This window comes from Mustelus asterias, chromosome 9 (genome assembly GCF_964213995.1).
Source record: "Mustelus asterias chromosome 9, sMusAst1.hap1.1, whole genome shotgun sequence".
Taxonomy (NCBI): Eukaryota; Metazoa; Chordata; class Chondrichthyes; order Carcharhiniformes; family Triakidae; genus Mustelus; species Mustelus asterias.
In genome coordinates this window covers 56,887,161-56,911,229 of record NC_135809.1, presented here as the reverse complement: position 1 = coordinate 56,911,229, position 24,069 = coordinate 56,887,161, and the positions used below count along the sequence as shown (strand labels likewise).

Here is a 24,069-nt window from a genome sequence, read left to right as displayed (position 1 = left end):
GAGGAAAATGATTTAAATTATACACACCACCTTTTTTGTTCAATGCTACTGTGATTTTTCTGCTGGTTTTAAAAAATTCATTTATGGGATATGGGCGTCGCTGGCCCAGCATTTATTGCTTATCAGGGTTTCTCACAGCAGTGTACTAGAGATTCCAGAACATTCCTGGAGGGCTGGTAACTCTACCAAGGGAAACCACCTCAATGTAAACCTGCCTCATCATCACCTGTGTGACTTTCTGGTAATATCTTTGTAACAATGGCCCAGGAGCTTCTAAGTAGTCATCTCTTAAAAGGAGGATTTAACTTATGGGTAATGAATGATGTGTGATAAATCCCCTCCAAGTCCACACTCTCACTTGCCTTTTGCTTTTCTGGAATGTTCTCACAGTTGCAGCGGGGCCAGAACGGCGAAGGTCAGACTCAGGACTCAACTTGCCGACCCTCAGGGTCTCTCTCATCCACGATATGAGGTACAGTGCAATTGCGAGTCTTGTACAGTGTGAGAAAGCATGTCATGCCTGCAGCTCAACTCACGTGTGCACACAACACGCACACACATGAGTTGAGAAGCAGTTTCAGAAAATGTAATAACCTTTCTTCTAAGTGCAAGAACTCAACAGATCAAACTAATCAATTTGATGTTCCCCTCAGTCTCTGCAAAGCAGAAAGCAACTGTATTGAATCTACAGCACAGAAACAAGCTATTTCTCTGATCTGTGCCAATATTTATGCTTTCTAAGTACTTTCTCCCACATACTTCATCAAAACCTATCAGCACAACTTTCTAGCATCATCTCCTTTCTCTACTTTCCCCTTAAATGCATCTGTGCTGTTCACCTCAACTCTTCCCAGTGGTAGGTACCAGGTTTCACATTCTTCCCACTATAGATAATGACATTTATTGCGAGTTCCCTAAAGGATTTATTAGTGACTATTATATATTTATGATCTGTAGTTTTTGACAAGTGGAAACATCTTCTCTACAAATACCCAATCAAAAGCCCATAGACATTTAAAAACTGCTTTCAGATCATCCTCCCAGCCTTCCCTTTTCTAGAGAAAAGAACCGTGGCCTGTTCAGTCCTTCCTGATTGCTCTCTCAGTTCTGACATCACCCTGGTAGATAATTCTCACACTTTCTCCAGTCCCTCCCTATTTATTTTCTGTTATATGAGTCTGTGATTCTGGAGAAGTCAAATTGCTCAGAATGTACCCCTGGGGTATTATGGGCTCTCAATTTTATTGCCGTTTAGTTCTTTTTACTGTCAGCTGTGAACTAACTATCAGTTATTTATTGTTACTGTATTGTTATTTAGGGCTGTTAACTCAAAAAGAGGATGTTCATTAAAGGCTGTATACCCTTGCTAATAATTGATGAACAGGCAGTTTCTGATGGCAGCTGATCGCACTCAAAGCCCCTTACGTCAACATGTTGTAAATAATTCGGCATGTGTCCCATAGAATCCCTACAGTGCAGAAAGAGGCTCATCGAGTCTGCACCAATCCTCCAAAAGTGCACTCTACCTAGGCCCAGTCCTCCGCCCTATCTCCATAACTCCTGCATGTACCATGGCTAATCCACCTAACCTGCACATCTTTGGATTGTCGGAGGAAACCCACGCAGACACGGGGAGAACGTGCAAACTCCACACAGACAGTGGCCCAAGGCCGGAATTGAACCCGGTCCCTGATGCTGTGAGGCAGCAGTGCTGACCATGGTGCCATCCTGCTGCCCGTGCCACCGTGTCACCTTCATCATCTACTTAAAAAAGACTTGCATTTATAGAGCACCTTCTATTACCTCGGTACGCCTCAAAGTGCTTACAACTAATGAAGGAAGGACTTTTCGAAGAGTATTCACTGTTGTATTCTAGGCAACACAGCAGCCAACATGCGCACAGCAAGCTCCCATAAACAGCAGGGAAATAATGGTTAGATGATCTGTTTTAACAGTGTTGATTGAGGGCTAAATATTGGCCAAGGCACCCAGACAACAACCCCCTGCCCCTCCCCGCCCCCAACTCTTTAAATGATGCCATGAGACCTTTTGCATCCACATGAGAGGACAGCCTAATGCCTCATCTGAAAGATAGGCCTCTAATGGTGCAGCACTCCCTCAGTCCTGCACTGGAGTGTCAGCCTAGATTATGTATCCAAGGTCAAATAGGACTTGAACCCACAACCTTCTGACTCAGCAGTGATCGATTCCCTCACAAATCTCCAAATGGTTATATGAGGCAGTATAAAGGGAGAGATAATCAGAGGGACAAGGAAGAACATTTTTACTTTTAAAAGTTGAATGTCATTTAATATTTCAGGCACGTCCAACACATGAGTGAGATCAAGACGGATGTAGGTCGAGCTCGGGCCTGGATAAGGCTGTCCCTTGAAAAGAAGGTGCTTTCTCAACAGCTCAAGCAGCTCATGTTCAACCAAGCTCTTATCAAGTAGGTTAAAGCAAACAATTCTTTGCTTATGTCTGTTTAATCTTGTGTTCCGACTACAATTAATGTTATTACTGAGCAAACCAGACTCTAGAATGAAGTATGCCTCGCTGATCGTGAATCCTTTTCTTTCTTGTGAAATGGAGGAGGAAGAGCTACTGACCTCCAAAAGCATAGGACTCTAGCAACACTTCTAGATTTTTAAAACTCAAAAGATTTATTAAAAAGAAAAAAAAACTTAAGCACACAAGATAAAAATTACACCGTTAAAACAGTCTTACAGAACAACCCCTCCAAAAACATGGAGTCAAAGGTACACAATTAAACTTTCTTTATCTTTTTGGCAATAACCCCTTATAGAGTTTTAACCATAAAGATCCAGTAAATATTACCCAAATCAAGGAATTGTTGTCACTTTAATAAAGGTACACCTCACAACTTCTCAGGCGCTTCCACTCTGACGCGGAATTCCAAATGCAGGTTCTGAAATAAACTGCTTCCAAAAACAAAGGTTCTCCTGACTTGGAGGTAGCTGCCTCCAATCCAAAACTTCCACAGCTTCTCAGCACCCTACACAAAGGAGCTGGTCTTCAGGGCTTGACCCCCACAGCAACTCAACTCAGTTAAACATCCCTTTCCTTAAATATCTTTTCCCCTTTTTATCTCAGTTTCTTGTCCTTAAACACCTCTTTGAACTCAGTTTATCCAATTCTAAAAATCTTTCATGTTTTCTATTTTTCTCTACTTTTGGGGCAATAAAATTAAAATAATATACCTTCCCCTGTTTACTCACAGAACCCCTATAAGATGCAAATGTTCCTTGTTACTCTGAACTCCCTTTTGAAATTCAACAGCTGAAAAAACAATTTCCACAGTTATCTCACAATGCAAATTTCAGATCCAAGCTATTTACTTGTAGCTCAAACTCACTATAACCTCTCATTATCAATGCTTAAACACCTTATAGCCTTTCATCTCTTAGATCCCGTAGATAACCTGTCTGTAGTAACCTTCTCCACTGTTCAATTACCCCTGGCCTCTCCCTCTCTCTCTCTCTCATACAATTTTCTTTAACTACACAGCAAATGTAGTCGTAAAAATATAAAAATATCCATCTTTTATCACATTTATTCATGGGCAAATTGTGAAGAAGTATAGAATTTTATACAGTCCAGAAGGAAAAGGCACTTTGTTAATGCCTATCACACCCTCAGGATGACTCACATTACCAGAAATACTTCCAAAGTGTTTTCACTGTTGTAATAGAGGGATATACAACAACCAATTGGTCCCACAAGCAGGACCAAAAATCTGGCCGGTATTCTCCGGCCGTTTACTCTGGCAGAATTCTCTGATCCCGCCATCAGCGATTTCCCACCAGTGTGGGGTGACATCAATGGGAATTCTGGCCTCTGTTTCGGTGATGATTGTTGAAAGATCAATAGTGGCCGGGACATCAGCAAGAAAGGCCACTGCTCTTCTTCGAAGTAGTGCGACAGGATCTTTTGTGGCCATCAAAGAGAGCAGACCTTGGGGCCTTGGTTCAGTGTCCAGTACCTCCAGTATTGGAGCATGCCCGCAATACTGTACTGGGTGCAACCAAAAGCCACAACCTCCAACTCTGATGTGAGAGTTCTAACATCGACCTACAGCTGGCACGAGAGAACCATTCTGCCCACTCGGTTTGTGCCAGTTCTCTGAATAAGGTAGCCACTTATTTCCAGTAAGAAGTTATTCTCTGACCCTTTACTCCACTTTTTTATAGTTTTAATTTTCCAGTATTTTATTCAGGACGCATTGAAAATCTCTGATAGATTCTGCTCACTCTGCTATATATCTAGTCAGATATTCCATAGCTTAACAACAATCTGTATTTAAATAAAATTCTCGCAATCTTTCACTGAAAACCCACCACATTGGCTCCTAATCTAACCTTATTCACTAGCAGGATCTCAAAGCTAAAACACAATTCTCCCTCAGTTTTCACTCACTCCTCCAAACTCAAGTCTTTTAAGTCCAAAACTTGTCTTCGATGCAGTTTGATTTATTGATATATTTTGAATACAAATAGTTTTTGCTCGATTACTCATGTTAAAACTCATAGATTTGAACACCCATGTCAGATCAGTGGATGAACTGAAGTGTGTTTCTCATTTCTATCCATCTCATGTTCCAGTGGGCAAACTGTAGCAGAATGAGTTTCTCCGCCTTCTGCAAGTTGAGCAGTGAGAGTGGAACCTTGGTATGCCAGCTAGGTGTAACCAGTTTGTAATTGGTGAATGCAAGCAACACAGAGCTTGGCCATTAATCCCACTCTTTATCCACAGGAATAGTGGCTTTCCTTGACTGGTGGTTTATATTTTGGCCCATGGTCCTTTGTAAGTTTTCCTGTATCATGTGACATGTTGATGCTCACACCTTCAAAACAGCCTCCTCCTGGGCCTCTGCCAGTTGCTAGGAGTTGGGTGATTTTAGCCGAGGCTATCTTGTGCTAAGAGCAAGCGTCGGAGCCCATGTGCTAGATCAACTGGTAATCCAAATCATATGGGATTAAATGTCAGTGAAAGATCAGCTTGTTGCTTTTTAGTTTCTGTTTATAGTACTGAAACCAAATGGTATGTTTATATACTTACTGGTAAGATATCAATCAGGGCCTTTAAACTACTTAACAATCTAGGCAGGTTCCCAGCAGAGCATTTGAAAGTGAACTTATTTATATACCAAGATGGGCGATGGCAGGTGATTTGCTCTGAACCCAGCAGTTCTGAGATTATTGGCATGTCATCTTTTTGTGTCATATACTCCTCTACATCAATGCAAGTAGCAATTTGGATCAAGTACACCTCATTCTCACCAAATGTATATTTAATTTTTGGAGCAGTTAGGACAGATTTCATTGTTACAGATATTACGGCCTCACTCGTTCCAAAACCATAAAATCCCGTCAGAGGGCAATGGACCTTTCCGTGGTCCGCCCCTCGCCTGTTCCGAATTCCAGGGCGGGCAGAATGGGAAAATTCCGGCCATTATGCCTGAACGGAATACCAAGAGCTGAAACATGGCAGCGGAGGCGGCCCACCATTGGCCAGCCGTTGTCAACGGGTTTTCTGTTGATTGCACCCCTTGCTACCAGAAACCTGTGATGAGGATGCGCCATTGGTGGGACCTGAAGATCCTGCCGGCGTGAATGGCTGGAAAGTTCCAGCCATGAATGTGTTGGCTCTAAATTAGCTCTGATTGATGCACAAGTTCTTTGGTACATCTAAAGTTGTATTAATCTAACACCACCCGCTTATTGAATGTTTACATCCTGAATCAGAATGACCTCATCTGAACCATGTGTTAACCTTTACTACACACAATAACTTCTCACACAATAGTAGTATAAATCCTGATGACTGTATTATTCAGTGATTTCCCCTATTTTTCCTATCGCAGACCACATTGCATCATACTTATGAAGGAAAACAATATTAATTACTAACTACAGGGGAAGAGGGAACAAGCAAGTGGGAATACGAAGCCATGTGGTTTTCACCATTTTAGCCTTGGTTTGGCTAATGACCAGGCAGAGCAAGGAAACTCGGCAATGTTCACATTTAAAATTTGTATCCTGGTGTTCAAATCCTAATGGTCTCATCCTGCCTGCCCCCACCATCTCTGCAACCTCATCCAGCCTTACAACCCTCAGAGATCCCTGTGATCATCCAGTTCCTGTCTCTTGAGCATTCCCGATTTTAATTGCCCCACCATTGACGTCAGTCTTCAACTGCCTGTGCCCTCGGCTCCAGAAATCCGTCCCTAAATCTATCCACCTCTCTCCTCTCTTTAAGTCTTTTTTGAAATTATTCATTCACAGGATGTGGGTGTCGCTGGGTAGGCTAGCATTCATTTCCCACCTCTCATTGCCCTTGAGAAGGTAATGGAGAGCTGCCTTCTTGAACTTTTCGGAGGTGGATCTTAAAATCTATATCCTTGACCAATCTTTTGGTCAACTGTCCCAGTGTCTCCTTATGTGGCACAATGTCAAATGACAGTGTCTTGGGGCGTTTTACTGTGTTAATGGCAGGTTGGTGTGTTTTTGTCGATCTGAAGTCAGTTTCGCTGGTGTTCACTGTTTTTCTTGCTCACCAACAGGAAGCTGTACAAGCGTTATGCCTTCCTCCGCTGTGAGGATGAGAAGGAACAATTCCTTTACCACCTACTGTCACTCAATGCTGTGGACTACTTCTGCTTTACCAGTGTCTTCACAACTATCAGTAAGTCAGGACAATGTCATATCAAAATACGCAAACTGTACTGGAATAATTGCCAAAGAAATAAAGCCAGAGAGGAGCTGAGAGTTTTTCTTTTCTGTGATGAATTGTTACTATTTGGAGCGCGCTGCTTGAAAAGGGCAGCAGAAGCAGATTCATTCAAAAGTGAATCAGATTAATACGAGCCACAGAAAACTTGGCAGAGCTATGAGGAAAGGGCAGAGGGACAAGGAAGGAAAGTCCCACTTTGGAATCTTTAACTGATAGCCTTGGCTTTGTTTGGTGGTGCTCTCATTTCTCGAACCAGCAGGTTCTGTGTTCACCACAGTACATAATGCAAGTTGACACACCAGTGCTGAGCGGGTGCTGCACTGCCAGAAGCTACTTGCTACCTTTCACATTTGACATTTCAGGGAGGATTTGAAAAATCCCACAGCACAATTCTGAAGGTGATACAGAGTGTTTTCCCCAGTGCCTTGGCCAATACCTATCCCTCAACCAAATTGACTAAAACTGACCATCTGGTGATGATCAGATTGTTGTTTCTGGGATCTTGCTGTGCACAACTTGGCTGCCATTCCCTTACAGCAGCAATTACGCTTTAAAGGTGTTTCATTGGCTGCAGAGAACTTTAGGATGTCCAGGGGTGGTGAAAGGTGCAAGTCGTTTTGGTTTTGTTTCTGAACCCAACAGGGGAGCAAAGCACAAAGCAGGAGCTTGCTTCCAATAACTGCAAATGGAATTTATCCCATTCCAAAACCAGGATTAACCTGTCTGTCTCTCTCCGAACAATCCAGTCTGTGGCTGTGAACACAGTCATTATCTGACCATCGCAGTTTGCAACCTGCACTTGAACAGAGGAGGACTCCTTTCTGAATCAGTGCATTCCTCTTAACAATCATGTTCCAATTCATTGCGGTTTTAATTTGCTTGGAAGTTGCTGGAAGACCGTGTCGATGAAACAACCCATGAAGTAAGGATATTTATTACCTCCCTGGACTCTTCTTTTGTAACTGGGCAGTTTTTAAGTTATCACTTCCAGTGAAGGAGGATTTCAGATCGAGAAGCTGCTTCACAGCGGAGCCCTGTATCTTAAGCTCCATCATGTAATTTTCAGAAATTGGACCAAAGAAATCAAGTCTTGTCTCTCAAAGAGGTCTCAAAATCACATTATGATCGACCTGTAGTGGTTGTGAGGAGTGGGGTGTGGACATGGATGGTGGGGGGGGCGGGGGACGTGGATGGGGGTAGGGAATGCATGGCCACCATGGATGCTCTGTTCGGATTGTTATGAATTTGCAGTCTAACCTTATTAGTTTCACTGCGGGTTGAATAGAAAGATAACCCCTCCCTCTTCTGTACCCCAGTGTCCGTGCTCCTTCCATCACTCATCAGTAGCAGCTTCCATTTATATTTAAAACGGTTAACATGGTAAAATGTCTCAAGGCAGTTCACAGGAACGCTATCAGATACAGTTTGACACTGAGCCACACAGTGAGATATTGGATTCAGTGCCAAATGTGCGGTCAAAAGCAAGGTAGGTTAGATGGTATCTCAAAGGGCGAGAGGTTGTTGGGTTTCGGGAGCGGATACCAGAGCTTCAGGCCCAGGGAACTGAATGGGGAAGCCACAGTGGACAAGTGAAGGAAGTCAAGGATGTGGAAGAGGCCAGATTTATGTTTATTCTTTTTTATTCACTGGAGGGACATGGGCGTCGCTGACTGGCCAGCATTTATTGCCCATCTCTAGTTGCCCTTGTTCAGCGGGCAGTTGAGAGTCAATGACATTGCATCAGAACGCTGAGTTCTCTTGAAGGGTGTAGAAGGGTTGAAGGGGCAAGACCGTGGGGAAATTTGAACACAAATATGAGATTTTTATGTTAGACTTTATGTAGAAAACTGGCAGTTACATGAATGACTATTTTTTACATCCTCCTGTGCCCCAGAGACAGCTGCAACCCAACAATCCTTTCATAACTAGTAAGATGATAGAGTACAATTGACAATGGGAATATTGCAGACTTGGCTGCCTGCTGATCAATATAGAAAGAAAAATAAAGACTTGGATTTATATATTTCCATTTTCATATAGTGCCGATCATGACCTCAGAATGTCCCAGAGCACGTTAAAGCCAATGAAATACTTCTGAAATGCTGTCACTGTTGGCCTGTAGGAAACACAGCAGCCAATTTGTGCACTGCAAGCTCCCACACGCAGCAATGACCAGATAATCTATATTTTCTGAGTTTTATCAAGGGATAAATATTGACCAGAGCATTGGGAGGGCTCGCTTGCTCATGTTCAAAAGAAGATTCTTTAGTGCTCGTTGAAGAAAAAGGATGAGGCCTTGCATTAACACCTGACTTGAAGGACGGCACCAATGACCGTGCAGCTGTCCTTCAGCACTGCACTGTAGTGTAAGACCACATTAAGTGCTCCAGTCTCCAGATTGAGGTTCGAATCTGTAACTGCCTGGGCAAACATGCTAACCACTGAGCCTAGATAGAAGAGCCAAGTTAGTGAGGGATGGGCAAGTAGGTTCAGTGTAGCAGCATTACTTTTATTCTAACTATTTCTGCCGCATTCTCTTCTTGCTTTCCACAGTGATCCCGTACAGAGCTGTCATTATTCCCATCAAAAAGCTCAGTAACTCCATCACCACCTCCAATCCTTGGATCAGTGTGTCGGGTGAGCTGGGAGACACCGGAGTGATGCAGGTCCCCAAGAATGTTTTGGAAATGACGTTTGAGGTTGGTACACAGCGCATGACTCTCCTTTCCTTCAATTGTGCTTTCCTTTTGATGCAGTTTGACTTTTAGACAGTCTTTAAGATCTCCTCCTGCCTTCAAATCCCTCCCTATCTCTGTCAGCTCCTCCTGTCCACAACCCTCTCCAACATCTCCCTGTGTTCCTCCAATCCTGGCTCTGATTGTATCCGCTGATTTTCATCGGTCCATCGTTGATACCCGTGCCTTCAGCTACCTTGACCTAAGCTATGGAATTCCTTCCCTGAATCTCTTTTCTCTTTAAGATTCTCCTTAAAATCTACCTTCTTGACCAAGCTTTTGATCACCTATACTAATATGTGACCTGGTTTGAAATAATGTTTGATAATGCCTCTGTGAACTGCTATGGGATTTCTTATTGCATTGAAGGTGCTATGTCAATGCAAACTGTTGCTGTGTTATGAAAATACCCACGAAGACCATTCTCGCTAACTCGCTTTGTTAAATGAAGGGACTGACTCTGCAGTTGGGTAATTCTTGGCAAGGATTAGCTCTGGCAGGGGGGTCATGTCAGGGCATCGGGTGCCTACTTGCTCTTGCCTTGCCATCTGTTAGTCTCGAACCTACAGTCTAGATGACCAGAGTTCCTTGCTTCGCATTACTCAAGCTGGCTTTTGCTGAGATTTGGTTTCTCAAGTGCTGGATGCATTGGTTGAGTGGCCATTCCTGATGTGAGTCTTCAGAGTGGGGCTGCTCAACCCTGGGTGACATCACAGCTGAAGTCAATCTTGTCCTCACCTGAATCCACACATGCAGTTTCCACTGGGATGGGGTGAGGGAGCCCATGGCTTTTTAAAAATCCTTCCCCCACATATATTTAGGGTACTTGATGGTTTGAGTTATAAGGAGAGGCTGGATAGACTGGGACTTTTTTCTCTGGAGTGTAGAAGGCTGAGGGGTGATCTTATAGAGGTCTATAAAATAATGAGGGGCACAGATCAGCTAGATAGTCAATATCTTTTCCCAAAGGTAGGGGAGTCTAAAACTAGAGGGTATAGGTTTACAGTGAGAGGAGAGAGATACAAAAGGGTACAGAGGGGCAATTTTTTCACAGAGGGTGGTGCGTGTCTGGAACAAGCTGCCAGAGGTAGTTGCAGAGGCGGGTACAATTCTGTCTTTTAAAAAGTGTTTAGACAGGTACATGGGTAAGATAGGCATAGAGGGATACGGGCCAAACGTGGGCAATTGGGATTAGCTTAGGGGTTAAAAAAAAGGAGCGGCATGGACAAGTTGGGCCGAAGGGCCTGTTTCCATGCTGTAAACCTCTATGACTCTACTGAAGCCAAACGTAGCAACACTAATATGGCAAGAATCCCATTGCATGTATGGAGTCGGCACATTATGGATTGAACCTGAGGTCAGGATCTTGAGGGTTGGCAGAGGAATGAAGACTCTCCTGGAGAGCAGCCTCTCATGTTGCCATTGGGTTTGCAAACTGCAAATTAATGTCTCCTCTTTCCCTTCATTCAGTGCCAGAATCTGGGCAAACTGACCACAGTTCAGATCGGACACGATAACTCAGGCCTGTTGGCCAAGTGGCTGGTGGATTGCGTGATGGTCCGGAACGAGATTACTGGACACACTTACAGGTAAGGGCCTGACACCATTACACTAAACATCTAGCATCAGCAAGTCAGCACAATTCACATGGCCAGCTGCCTGCACTCCAGGGCAACATTGTGTATCAAGGAAAGGACTACTGGAGTCCCTAAATAGCCAAATGTACAAAATAGGAGCAGATGTTGGTCATTTAGCCCCTCAAGCCTGCTCCGCCATTCAGGAAGATCATGGCTGATTTGTTTGTGTTTCAAGTTCCATATTCTCATCAACCCCCCAATAACCTAACCAGAATCTATCTATCTTCGTCTGAAAAATATTCAGTGACCCCCACCTCAACCACCTTCTGAGGCAGAGAGTTCAAAAGTTGCACAACTGTCTGAGAGAAAAAAATTCTTCTCAATTCTGTCCTGAATGGGTGACCCCTAATTTTAAAAAGTGCCCCCTAGTTTTGGACTCACCCACAAGAGGACAGAACCTTTCCACGTCCACCTTGTCAATACTGTTCAGGATCTTCAATCAAATCACTCCAGGTATCAATCTAGTAAACCTCCTCTGAACTGCCTCCAATGCATTTACATCCTTCCTTAAATAAAGAGACCAAAACTGCACACAGTGTCCAAGACGTGGTCTCACCGATACTCTCTATAACTGACGAATAACGTCCTTATGTTCACATCCTTACTCTTAAGTTCAATTCCTCTCGTAATAAAGGAAACAATTCCACTAGCCTTCTTGATTAGTTGCTGTACCCTCATCCTAACTTTTATGACTCATGCACTGGATGCACCTAGATCCCTCTACACAACGGAATTCTGCAATCACTCTCCACTTCAGTAACACTCTCTTTCTATTCTTCCTGCCAAAGTGAACAACTTCATATTTTCACACACTATATCTGTCAGATTTTTGCCCACTCACTCGACCTGTACATATCCATCTTCATCCTCTATGCCCGCTTCACAATATCTTACCTATCTTTGTGTCATCTGCAAATTTAGTTACCATGCCTTCACCCTCCTCATCTAAACCATTGAAGTAAATTGTAAAAGTTTGAGGCCCCTGCGGGACTCCACTCATTGCATCCTGCCAATCAGAAAAAAATTCAGTTGTACATACTTTCTGTTTTCTGCCAGCTAGCCAATATTCTATCCAGGCTAAGATCTTACCTCCTACACCATGAGCTGTTATTTTCCATAATATCCTTTGGTATGAGACCGTCTCAAGTCCAAGTATGGTACACCTACAGGCTACCTTTAACCACAGCTCATATAACTCCTTCAAAAAAATCCAATAGATTGGTTAAATATGCTTCCTTAATACCAATCCATGCCCCTTAGAGCGTAAATTGGCAGCAGGCCCCTGCCATCCTCAAAATTCAGGCCATGATTTCCCTTTCATAAAACCATGCTGACTCTTCCCAATTGCTTTTTTGTAAGTTTTTCTAAGTGCCCAGTTATAACCTCCTCAATGATTGATTCTAATACCTTCTCCAAAACAGACATCAAGCTACAGTTTTCTGTTTTTTGCTTCCCTCGCTTCTTGAGTAGGGGTGTTGAAGTGGAAATTTTCCTGCTTCTTGACTGTGATAGAAAGACTCAACAAAGCTCATTCCGACAAAATAACTAGGCTTTATTTACGAAAGACTGCATGCAGTATTTGGCTGAAACTTGAGTTCAGAGAGCAGTTGGTACAACTTGCTAATTCCTCCTCAAGTCCGCGCTTTCACAAAGAATCAGTTCAGTATTTATACATAATAATTCAGTTTGCGTGACCAGAGCTTATTCAGGAATTTGATCAGTAATACAATCATAAGCAATGTCATTAATCATGGCACAACTTGCTGACCTCCTAGAACTCTTTGTCTCAACATTCATACCCTTACCTTGTCCTTTGATGTAACAGAAAAGGGTCGGTGACTCCTTCATCCCTGACCTTATCTTGTCTTACTCATACAGCCCTAGGGTATGAGGAGTCAATCTTATCAGGCCTTACAGAGGTCAGGCATTTTGGAATAGCCTGACCTTCTCTGGTCTTATTCATGTCTTAAGTTATGCAGAGTCAGCCTTATCAGGTCCTACAGGGGTCTGGCATTTTGAAATAGCTATGGTCAGCCGTTCTTATATTGTACCAAATAGTTGACCAATTTTCCCATCATGCTATTCCTTAGTTCGTGCAACTTCACAGAGGGTTATATTTGTTACTTTCCAGTCTGACCTAACTTTTTCCAGAATCTAGCAAATTCTGGAAAATTAATATCAAAGCATCAACGACTTCATTATCCACCTCCTTTAAGACCTTAGAATGAAGTCCATCAGGACCCAGAGACTTTCAGCCCGCAGCTCCACCAGTTTGCTCAGTACAGCTTCTCTAGTGATTATGATTTCACCAAGTTCCCCTCTCCCTGCCACCTCCTGATTTACAGCTATTACTGGAATGTTTTTATATCCTCTATAGTGAAGACGGAAGCAAATAATTTGTTCATTTCATCAGCCATTTCCTTATTATTGAAGATTAATTTCCCATTGTCACTCTCTGGAGGCCCAGCACTTAATTTACTTACTCCTTTCCTTTTTAACTACCTGTAGAAACTCCTACATTTACAGCCACCTTCCACTCATACTCCAGTCATTCTCTGCTGTTCTTTATATTCTGACCAATCATCTGACCTGCCATTCATCTTTGTACAGTTGTATGTTTTTTCCTTAAGTTTGATGCTTTCCTTAACTTCTTTAGTCAACCAGAGATGGTAAGCCCTTCCTTTAGAATTTTTCTTTATAGTGGGAATGTACTTATTCTGAATATTCTGAAATATCCCTTAAATGTCTGTCACTGCTTCACTGATCTCTCCCCTAGTCTCGTATCAGAGTTCACTTCAGCTATGTCGACTTTCATAGTTGCCTTTACTTAAGTTTAAAATACTAGTCTTAGACCCACTCCTCTACCTTTCAAACTAAATTTAAAATTCAATCATTGTTCAATTCAATCAATATTGTGGTCACTGCTACCTCGGAGTACCTTCATTAAATAATCCTGTACCAAGTTTAATATTACCTCCTGTTTGATTAGTTGCAGAACATGCTACTCTAAGAAACTATCTCAAAAGCATTCTATATAAAAGCTGGAACCATTCTCCTGATCAGGCAATATCTGTGGAGAGATTGAAAGATCCTTCACAACTGGAACAAGAGAGGTGGAGAGACACACAAAGAAAATTCATAAAATTCACATTTATATGTACAATTATTTTAAGTTTATTTGTTTATGGGATGTGGGCCACACTGGCTTGGATTAGCATTTATTACCCATCCATAGTTGCCCTTGAGAAGGTGGTGATGAGCAGCCTTGAACCACTGCAATCCATGTGGTGTAGATACACCTGATGTGGAGATGCCGGCGTTGGACTGGGGTGAACACAGTAAGAGTTTTAACAACACCAGGTTAAAGTTCAACAGGTTTATTTGGTAGCAAATACCATTAGCTTTCGGAGCGCTGCTCCTTCATCAGATGGAGTGGAAATGTCCACTCCAATGGAAATGGAATTTCCACTCCATCTGACGAAGGAGCAGCGCTCCGAAAGCTAATGGTATTTGCTACCAAATAAACCTGTTGGACTTTAACCTGGTGTTGTTAAAACTCTTACTGTGTAGATACACCCACAGTGCTGTTAGGGAGGGAATTCCAGGATTTTGACAGAGTGACATTGAAAGAATGGTGATATATTTCCAAGTCAGGATGGTGGGGTGACTTGGAAGGGAACTCCCAGGTGGTGGAGTTCCCATGCGTCTCCTGCCCTTGTCCTTTGAGCTGACAGGTTTAGAGTGTGCTGCCTGAAGAGTCATGGTGAGTTACTGCAGTGCCTCTTGTAGATGGTACACACTGCTACCACATGTTGAATGCATTGAATGTTGAAGGCCGTGAATAGGGGGCCAGTCAAGTAGGTTGTTTTGTTCTGGATGGTGTCAAGCTTCTTGAATGTTGTTGGAGCTGCACCCATCCAGGCAAATGGAGAGCATTCCATCACACTCCTGACTTGTGTCTTGGAAATGGTGAACATATATGGATACAGATACATCTACATATAAGTAAAATATATGTGCACGGATGGTGTATGTATATAAAGAGAGGAGGCAGATTGTTCTTATAAGACAGATGTACTAACACACGCACATGTATGTCTATATTAATATTAAAAAATCATATGTACAATATTGATGAAGCAAAAGAGAGCGAGAAGTAGGCTGTCAGAGGGCTTTGCTATAACTGTGGATCATTAATAGAACCCACAGCTTAATATCTTTTTAGAAACGGGTAATATTTACTTCAGATTACCCTGTTCCTCCCTCAAGAAAGAAATGGCTTTAATGCAGTTCTGTCGTGGTTTTGTTTGATGGTTTGTGTTATATCACATCAGGTTCCCCTGTGGTCGGTGGCTGGGCAAAGGAGTAGATGATGGCAGTTTGGAGCGGATCCTGGTTGGCGAACTCATCACCCCGGTCGTGGAGGAGGACCTGAGCAAGCAGTGCCGCACTCCACCCCAGCTGCGATCCCCTACCGTCACCCGGCGACTTAGCATCACATCCCTCGGAGGGAAGACAGGCAGTGAGTGCCCTTTCAGCTTGTGATTTAACTCCTTGATCTTACTGTCCCGGGCATAGATTTAAAGCCAGTCTCACAACACGCCAAGCTGAGTATACCTGCAGTCCGGAGCCATACCAAATAAATGGGAAGATTCCACTAGGGTGATTTGACTGTTCATATCAGGATTGACCTCCCATTGCCAATCAGTGGGGGGAGAGGGGTTGGGGGTCTTTTGAGGTTGGGGCAAAGTAGAGGGAGCTTCACTCTGAATCTAACTACTATCCCATCCTGTCCTGGGCACGTCTCAGTGCCTCACGTGGAAAGTGTTTAATTTCTCAACACAATCATTGCACCAATACAATTGTTCCACTTTCTTCCAAGGGGTAACTAATCTATAAGATGGCTTCAAAGTAAGATTCACACAGTGTCCGTAGCTGGCACTGCCCAATCCTCTCGGAATATGCCATTGGCTTAGTAGTGGTGTTGCTGCCTCTGAATCAGAAGGTTCAAACCCTACAAAGTGGAGGCTGAAGTACTGGCTCTGAATTCCAGTGGGATGATTGTGTCTGGTGGGTGTGAATGGTTTCCCCTCTCATTGTTTAGTTTGTGGATGACCATTAAGCCCTCTATGCATATCGGACAGGCCATTCCATTTGGTATAATGGTGGTAACACCCATGGAAGGAGGCACATTTAGATTGCAAACGCTTTCACTTCTTTGTAATCTTCAATATTAGACCTGTATTCACTGGAGTTTATAAAAATGTATAAAATTCTGAAAGGGCTGGACAGACTGGATGCAGGGATGTTGTATCCTCTGGATGGAGGATCTAGAACAAGGGGTCACGGTCTCAGGATATGACCAGTGCTGAATCTCCTGATTGCCTAATTGAGCTTGTGCGCAATCTTTTTTCATGTGGAAAGTCACTGGCATGGCAAGAAATGAAGTTGATGAAAGCTAGGCACCTCCTGGGCTTGAAGTTAATCACAGAAACGTTTAACTGGCACACTGCTCAGAATGATCTTTCATTGGATTTCTGATCGTTCTATTCGAAAATGAGGATTAGGGGCTGATGTTCCTCTCTTGTTTTTGGAGGAGGTGGAAAGGGATGCATGGAAAAGTGCGGAGTTGCATTTGCTCTGTCCTGACATGGGTTGGCCAATGATACAGGCCAAGATCCACGGCTCTGGGATCATCCTGGCCCATTTCACCAGGCTGGCAGCGACTGGATTCTGTCAGTTATGGAATCTGGCAACTAAGTCACCACAGTATTGACATCCCACACTTCGGACCAATTCCAAGCTACCACAGCCAGCAATACCAACGACAGAGAGATTTACTGGAATGGCACTTGGGATGTCAGCTTTTGATTATGCGGAGAAACTTGGATTGCTCTCCACATTAGGGAGGGGGGGCTTTGATAAGAGTGTAGAGGACGAAATTCTTTCCATTGGCAGGAGGGTCAGTAACCAGCACATAGAGATTTAAGATTTTAAGTATATTTTATTAGTCACAAGTTGGCTCACATTAACACTGCAATGAAGTTACTGTGAAAATCCCCTAGTTGCCACACTCCAGCGCCTGTTCGGGTACACTGAGGGAGAATTTAACATGGCCAATGACCTAACCAGCACATCTTTTGGACTGTGTGAGAAAACCGGAGCACCCGGAGGAAACCCACTCAGACACAGGGAGAATGCACACACTCCACACAGACAGTGACCCAAGCAGGGAATTGAACCCGGATCCCTGGCACTGTGAGGCAGCAGTGCTAACTACTGTGCCACCGTACTCCAATAATTGGTAAAAGGATCAAAGGGAAATGGGAAGAAGCTTTTGTTGTTATGAGTTGTTATAATCTGAAATGCGCTGCCTGAATGGGTGGTGGAAGCAGATTGATAGTAACTTTAAAAACAGAACTAGATCTAAACCTGAAAAGACCTCATTTGCAGGGCTGTGGGGAAAGTGCAGGAGATGAGGGACTAAATTATATTGCTGTTAGAAAGAGCTAGTATGAGCAAAATAGGCTGAGTGGCTATCTTCTCTGCTGCATGATTCTATGATCAGTTAAACTGTGATGCGTTCGGCATGTCACTAGTGCCATCAGTCACTGGTGGCATTGCACAGGGATCTTTGGAGTCACAACCCTTCACCTAACTTTTTAACAGCTTAGATTGTGGGATATAGAACTCCAATCCAAATTCGCTGATGACACAAAAATAGGTAGCATAAACAGTGTAGGTGGAAGCATAAAATAAAGAGAAACTAACAGATGAAGTGAATGTAAGAACTGTGGCAAATGGATTTCAATACAGGCATTAGTGAGGTCATCCATTTTGGACTTCACAGGATAGATCAAGGGGCTTTCTAAATGAGGAAAAGTTTCAAATATTGGTCGCCAAAAGGCACATAGGGTCCACATACATAAATTGTTAAAATCTCACAAACAGGTTTAGAAAATAGACTCATTTTTAAAACTTATTTCAATTGATGTAGGCGTCACTGGCAAGACCTAATTGCCCTTGAACTGAGTAGTTTGCTCGGCCATTTCAAAGAGCAGTTAAGAGTCAATCACATTGTTGTGGGTTTGGAGTCACATGTAGGCCAGACCAGGATTACTAGTCCAGTAACATTACCACTACACCACCATCTTCCCAGAGACAGCATGCAGCCTTTTATACCTAGAGGACGTGAATTCAAAAGGGGAGAAGCCATGCCTCAGTTACACAAAGCCTTAGTTAGACCACACCTGGACTGTGAGCAAATTTGGGCACCACACTCTATTTTGATTTGATTTAATTTATTACTGTCACATGTATTGAGACAGTAAGAAGTCTCACAACACCAGGTTGAAGCCCAACAGGTTTATTTGGTGCCACAAGCTTTCAGAGCGCTGCTCCTTCATCAGGTGAGTGGGAGTCGTGTTCACAAACAGGGCATATAAAGAAACAAACTCAGTTTACAAAACAATGTAAACATGTATTGATTCACAACATGTATTGAGATACAGTGCAAAGTATTGATTCTTGCGTGCTATATAAACAAAAACATACCGTTCATAGCATACATAGGGGAAAAGAAAAGGAGAGAGTGCAGAATATAATGTTACAGTCATAGCTAGGGTGCAGAGAAAGGTCAGTTTAATTTATGGTAGGTCCATTCAAAAGTCTGATGGCAGCAGGGAAGAAGCTGTTCTTGAGTCAGTTGGTACGTGACCTCAGACTTTTGTATCTTTTTCCCAATGGAAGAAGGTAGAAGAGAGAATGTCTGGGGTGTGTGGGGTCTTTGATTATGCTGGCTGCTTTGCCAAGGCAGCGGGAAGTGTAGATGGAGTCAATGGATGGGAGGCTGGTTTGTCGGATGGATTGGGCCACATTCACAACCCTTTGTAGTTTCTTGCGATCTTGGTCAGAGCAGGAGCCATACCAATCTGTGGTACAACCAGAAAGGATGCTTTCTATGGTGCACCTGTAAAAATTAGTGAGTCGTAGCAGACCTGCTGAATTTCCTTAGTCTTCTGAGAAAGTAGAGGCATTGGTGGGCTTTCTTAACTATAGCGTCGGCATGGAGGGACCAGGACAGATTGTCAGTGATCTGAACACCTAGAAATTTGAAGTTCTCAACCATTTCCACTTCATCACCATGGATATAGACATGGGTATATGTCCTCCACTAACTTCCAGAAGTCAATGACTATCTCTGTCATTTTACTGACATTGAGGGAGAGATTATTGTCATCGCACCATTTCGCCAGATTCTCTATCTCTTTCCTGTATTCCATCTGGTCATTGTTTGAGATCTGACCCACTCTAGGAAGGGAGGACATAGTAACCTCAGAGAGAGTACAGTGCAGATTCCCCAGAATGATACCTGAACTCCAAGAGTTAAATTCTGAGGAGAGATTAAATAAATTAGGGTTACATTCCCTCAAATTTAGGAGGTTAGGGGATGATTTGCTGGAAGGTTTCAAGATACCTAGGGAAACAGGTAGGGTAGGTAAAGAGAAACAATTTTTTGTTATTTGGGTTTTTTAAAACTAGGGATATAATCAAAAACTTCAACCCTGACCTTTCAAGAGTGAAGTTAGGAAATATTCCTACACAAAAAGGGTGGAAGCAAATAACAATTAATATGAGATCAATTGTTAACTTTAATTCTGAGATTGAAAGATTATTGCTAATCAAAGCTATTAAAGGTGGCTGTATGGAATTTTGTCACATACTAACCCGGATCGCAGTGAACTGCAGGATATGTTTGAGGGGCTGAATGGCCTCCTCTGGTACATCTGTTGCTATCATTCACTGGGGATGGCGGGGGGGGGGACACACCTTCATAACTTTCCTCATCTGTTTAGTCAAATCTTTTTCATTCTTCTCTGACAGAACCCAATGCTGGCCAAATCCAAGAAGGAATTGGGGAATCTATAAATAACATTGTGAAGCATTTCCATAAACCAGAAAAAGAGGTAGGTTTCAAAGACATTGTATGCTGTCAGTGAGCATCAAACTGATTTCTCCCTGTTTTCTTTATGTGTCGGCTTTGACTAAGTTGGGAACACTCTCTATGTGTTGGAAGGTTGTGGGATCAAATCCCAATCCAGAGACTCGAGTGCAAAATTCAGGGTGATACCTCAGTTCAGCACTGAGGGAGTGCTGCATTGTCTGAGGTGCCATCTTCTGGATCAGACATTAAACCGCGGCCCCATCCATGACCTCAGGTGGACATCAAAGAGCAGGGAAATTTTCCCTCATGCCCTCGCCAATATTTATCCCTTAGCAAGCAACCAACACCAAAATTGGATGACCTTGGGTCATTGGTCACATTGTTGTTTGGAGGAAACTATGCTGTGCAGTGATTGGGTGACACATTCCCTATATTGCGAAAGCATTTCATCGGGTCTAAGTTGCTTTGGGACGTTTGGAGGTCATGAACTGAGCTGTGTATATGCAAATTTCTCCTCTCCAATAGGCTGACTTTTCCCATGTGTAGTTCATGAGTATGCTCTCCTCTGTTACTTTGTCAAAGTATTCATTCTTAATGTCAGCCCATAGATTGTGAGCATCAGTTGTATCCTGATCCCCTCCATGACATCAAGCTCACTGAATACTGATCAGGAGTGCGAATCCCCTCAGATTTAGTGTGTGTGTGTGTCGTTCCCCCCCCCCCCCCCCCCCCCCACCACCACCACCACCACCCCCCACCCTCCTCCCGGAGGCTGATGTTGGAGTGACGTGTGTGCATATCCAGTTATGCTGCCCAACTTCTGTCATGGCTAACTTGGCCGACATCGAGAATTGAAACACACGCTCCTTTCACCCACAAGGTCATTGGGTCAGAGAGGTGGGTTCTAAGGAGAGTGGTAAAATAGTTGGAGAGGTAGAAAGGTTGAGGGCTCTGGAGAGAGAATTGAAAGATGGGGAGCCCTCAGCGGCTGGATGCACAGGAGGAGGGAGAGTTTGGGTTGTGGGGAATTCTAGGGCTGATACAAGTTGCAGTAATGAGCAGGGGCAATGCCCATAAGGACCAAGACAAAAGGTTGAGAATTTTACATTTGAGGCAGGTGGGTGCTAGGAACATGGATCTGTGAGGACAGGGGTTAGCGCAGGTCTACTGGTCAGACGATGGGTGGTTTGTCTGGAGATTACTGGAATAGTTGAGTCTAGAGGGGCAAGGTCTCAGAAGAAGGAGTGCTGAAGGAGCGCAGGCCATCATTGTTGTGGAGGTAGAGATCGGTGCTGTGCAGTGGAGAGGATACGGGGTGGAAAGTCAGTTGGGGGTTGAACAAGTCAACATGATTGTGGATGTATAAATCTGGGCCGGAATTTTCCAATCATTCATGCCCCGCCACTGCAAACAAGGATGAAGAAATTGGCGCTCAGCCAAATCTCCATTCACTGCAGTGGGGCCAGTGAATCCTGCCAGCATGAATGGCCAGAAAAATTCTGGCCCTGACCTCTCAGTTAGGGATGGGCATTAGCAGGCCATAAAGCTTGGCATTTTGTTTTCATTCGTCCAGGGGATGTGGGCCTTGCTGGCGGGGCCGGCATTTATTGTCAGTCCCCGATTGCCCTGAGACTGAATGGTTAGGAGTCAACCACATTGCTGTGGATCTGTAGGCCAGACCAGGTAAGAACAACAGATTTCCTTCCATAAAGAGACATTAGAGGACCAGATGGGTCACCATTAAACTTTTAATTCCAGATTTTCATTAAATTTAAATTTCATCATCTGCCATGGTGGGATTCAAACCCAGGTCCCCCAGAGCGTTACCTTGGATCTCTGGATTACTAGTCCAATGACAACACCACTACACCACTGTGTGAATATGGTCCTTGTTATCTAGTAGACAAAGCATGGTGTTGAATGGGTATCAGAGGATGCTGTGGTACGGGTAACAATGGAACTACAGTGACACCAAATGGCTACGGCCAGGATCTGTTTACATAGGGAATGTCCATTTTAACCAGTTAGATTCCACCTGCCAGGATTGTGTGAAATGCTGCCTTTTACACCTGCCTGATTTTAACCTGTACTGAAGGCGGTGCAGAGTAACATTGGCTTGAAATTAACCCGGTATCCCTGCAATTTACCCATTCGTCAGGTTAGCTTAAACTGAGCCCAGGACCTCCAGTGTAGCAGATTACAGATACACTGAAGCATGTTTGCAATATCTGTGCAGGAAAGTGGTCTGGTTTGGAAAGTCACTCGTCCTTTCAGTAAGATTCTGAGAGATAACACGGTCGTCCAAGAGTAATGTTCCAACTTTGAATGGTGGATGCACAGGAGGAGGCCATTCAGCTCACCGTAGCCAGGCCAGCTCACTGCAAGAGCAACTCTACTAGTCCCACTCAGCCGCTTTTTCCCCATAATCTTGCAGTTCTTTTCTCTTTGAGTATTTAAACAATCCCCCTTTGAAATCAGCTTTCGCTATGAGCCCAGGCAGTACATCCTAGACCCTCTGTATGCAAAAAAACTTTACCCTCATGTTACTACTGGTTACTTTGCCTATCATTTTAAACTTGTGCTGCCAATGGGTCATTTCAGACATCTGGGAGGTGATCTTACCAGCTTGTCACACTGGTTGATTAGCGTGGCGAGCTGGTAAGATCGGACTAGAAGCAGAAAATCGGGCTCGCGCCTGGTTTTTCACCTCTCGCGATATTATCGGCCCATTTCTATCGGCAAAATCAACTTCTACAGGGGTGAAGCCAAATTCAATATTCAGTAGATTATTTAAATATTATTAGTGAGTCCCGGGCTGACTTGTACTTACCCCCTCACTGGTCGAGTTCCTCACCGGTGAGGATCACGTATGGTCTCCACCAACAGGGATCTGGTGTGATGGCTTCGCTGGTGGGACAGGAGGGCATTGAAGCCCCCCAGGTGGTCAGGGCAGAGCCAGGTGGTACCCTTGGGCAGTGCAGTCTGACACCCTTGCACTCACAGCCTGGTACCCTGGCAATGCCAGTCTGGCACCCTGGCAGTGCTCATCAGGTACCCTGGCACTGCCCACTGGGCACCAGGTCCTGCCAGGGGGCCAGGCCTGAGGGAAGGAAAGGGGCCTGAAGGAGTAGGTCCATGAAGATGGCGGGGCCATGATGGGGAGGTGGGGATGGGCTGGGGTGGCGATGCAGGTGGCGGCGATCGGGGGCTGGGGCCAGTGATCAGCCAGGGTAAGGCGATTGGATGGGGTGGAGGAGTCAATCGGCCTGGGCGGCGATTGGGGAGGGGGGTGGTGATCGGGGGGTTGGGGGCAGCAATCAGTCAGGGGGCAATTGGGGGGGTGGGGTGATTGGGGGGAGAGTGACGGCGTGTAGTGGGGGGTTTCTTATTGGTGGCCTAATTATCTTAAGTACTTAAGAAAACTAAAGAATTAAATTCGCAAAGGCAAGATCTTAGCTCAAGACGTAATTAAAATTTATTAAAAACATAAAAAATCATTTACAAGACAAAACATTAAACCAAGGCCGTGGGAGTCCTTCGGATGGTCAAAAAGCTCTGACTCAGAGCTGAAGATCTCTCCAAAGATCTGAGGCACTGAGCCAAAATCCAATACAATTATATCTTTTGATATCTAAGATATTCTTTCTAATTAGCTTAGACTTGATTTCATTTCACGTCAATATGTCAGTCCAAAACATGACAAATTACCTCAGCCAATTGTGATGCACTGCTTGACTTAATGATCTTTAATTTGCCAATCGAAAAAACAGGATTTCCTCCCCCCTCCCTGGCATGGCTCACTTCCTCGTTGCTATGTCTCTTAAGGATGTTACCACCCAAATACCTTTCCCACCGGCATATTGCCAAAACAATATGTGTCAGTTCTGGGCCCGGGAAATGACACTTTCTATGTCTTGGTCAATAGGGCCTTTTACCTCAGATACTAAATGTTTCAGTATCTGTCCCAAACCTGAAACGACATTGTATTTCTGATGACTAA

General features: G+C 43.9%; 1 protein-coding gene across 7 annotated transcripts in view; it reads left to right on the top strand.

Moving 5' to 3' along the window:
* Positions 1–24,069, top strand: part of LOC144498704 (DENN domain-containing protein 5B) — a 286,461-nt gene that overhangs the window by 250,622 nt on the left and 11,770 nt on the right. For all 7 annotated transcript variants that reach the window (XM_078220239.1, XM_078220238.1, XM_078220237.1 and 4 more), the window contains 7 exons: positions 391–472; positions 2,321–2,449; positions 6,584–6,705; positions 9,307–9,452; positions 10,959–11,077; positions 15,460–15,647; positions 20,009–20,091. In XM_078220239.1, coding sequence (XP_078076365.1) covers positions 391–472; positions 2,321–2,449; positions 6,584–6,705; positions 9,307–9,452; positions 10,959–11,077; positions 15,460–15,647; positions 20,009–20,091 — 869 coding nt within the window. The remainder of the gene's footprint in view (positions 1–390; positions 473–2,320; positions 2,450–6,583; positions 6,706–9,306; positions 9,453–10,958; positions 11,078–15,459; positions 15,648–20,008; positions 20,092–24,069) is intronic.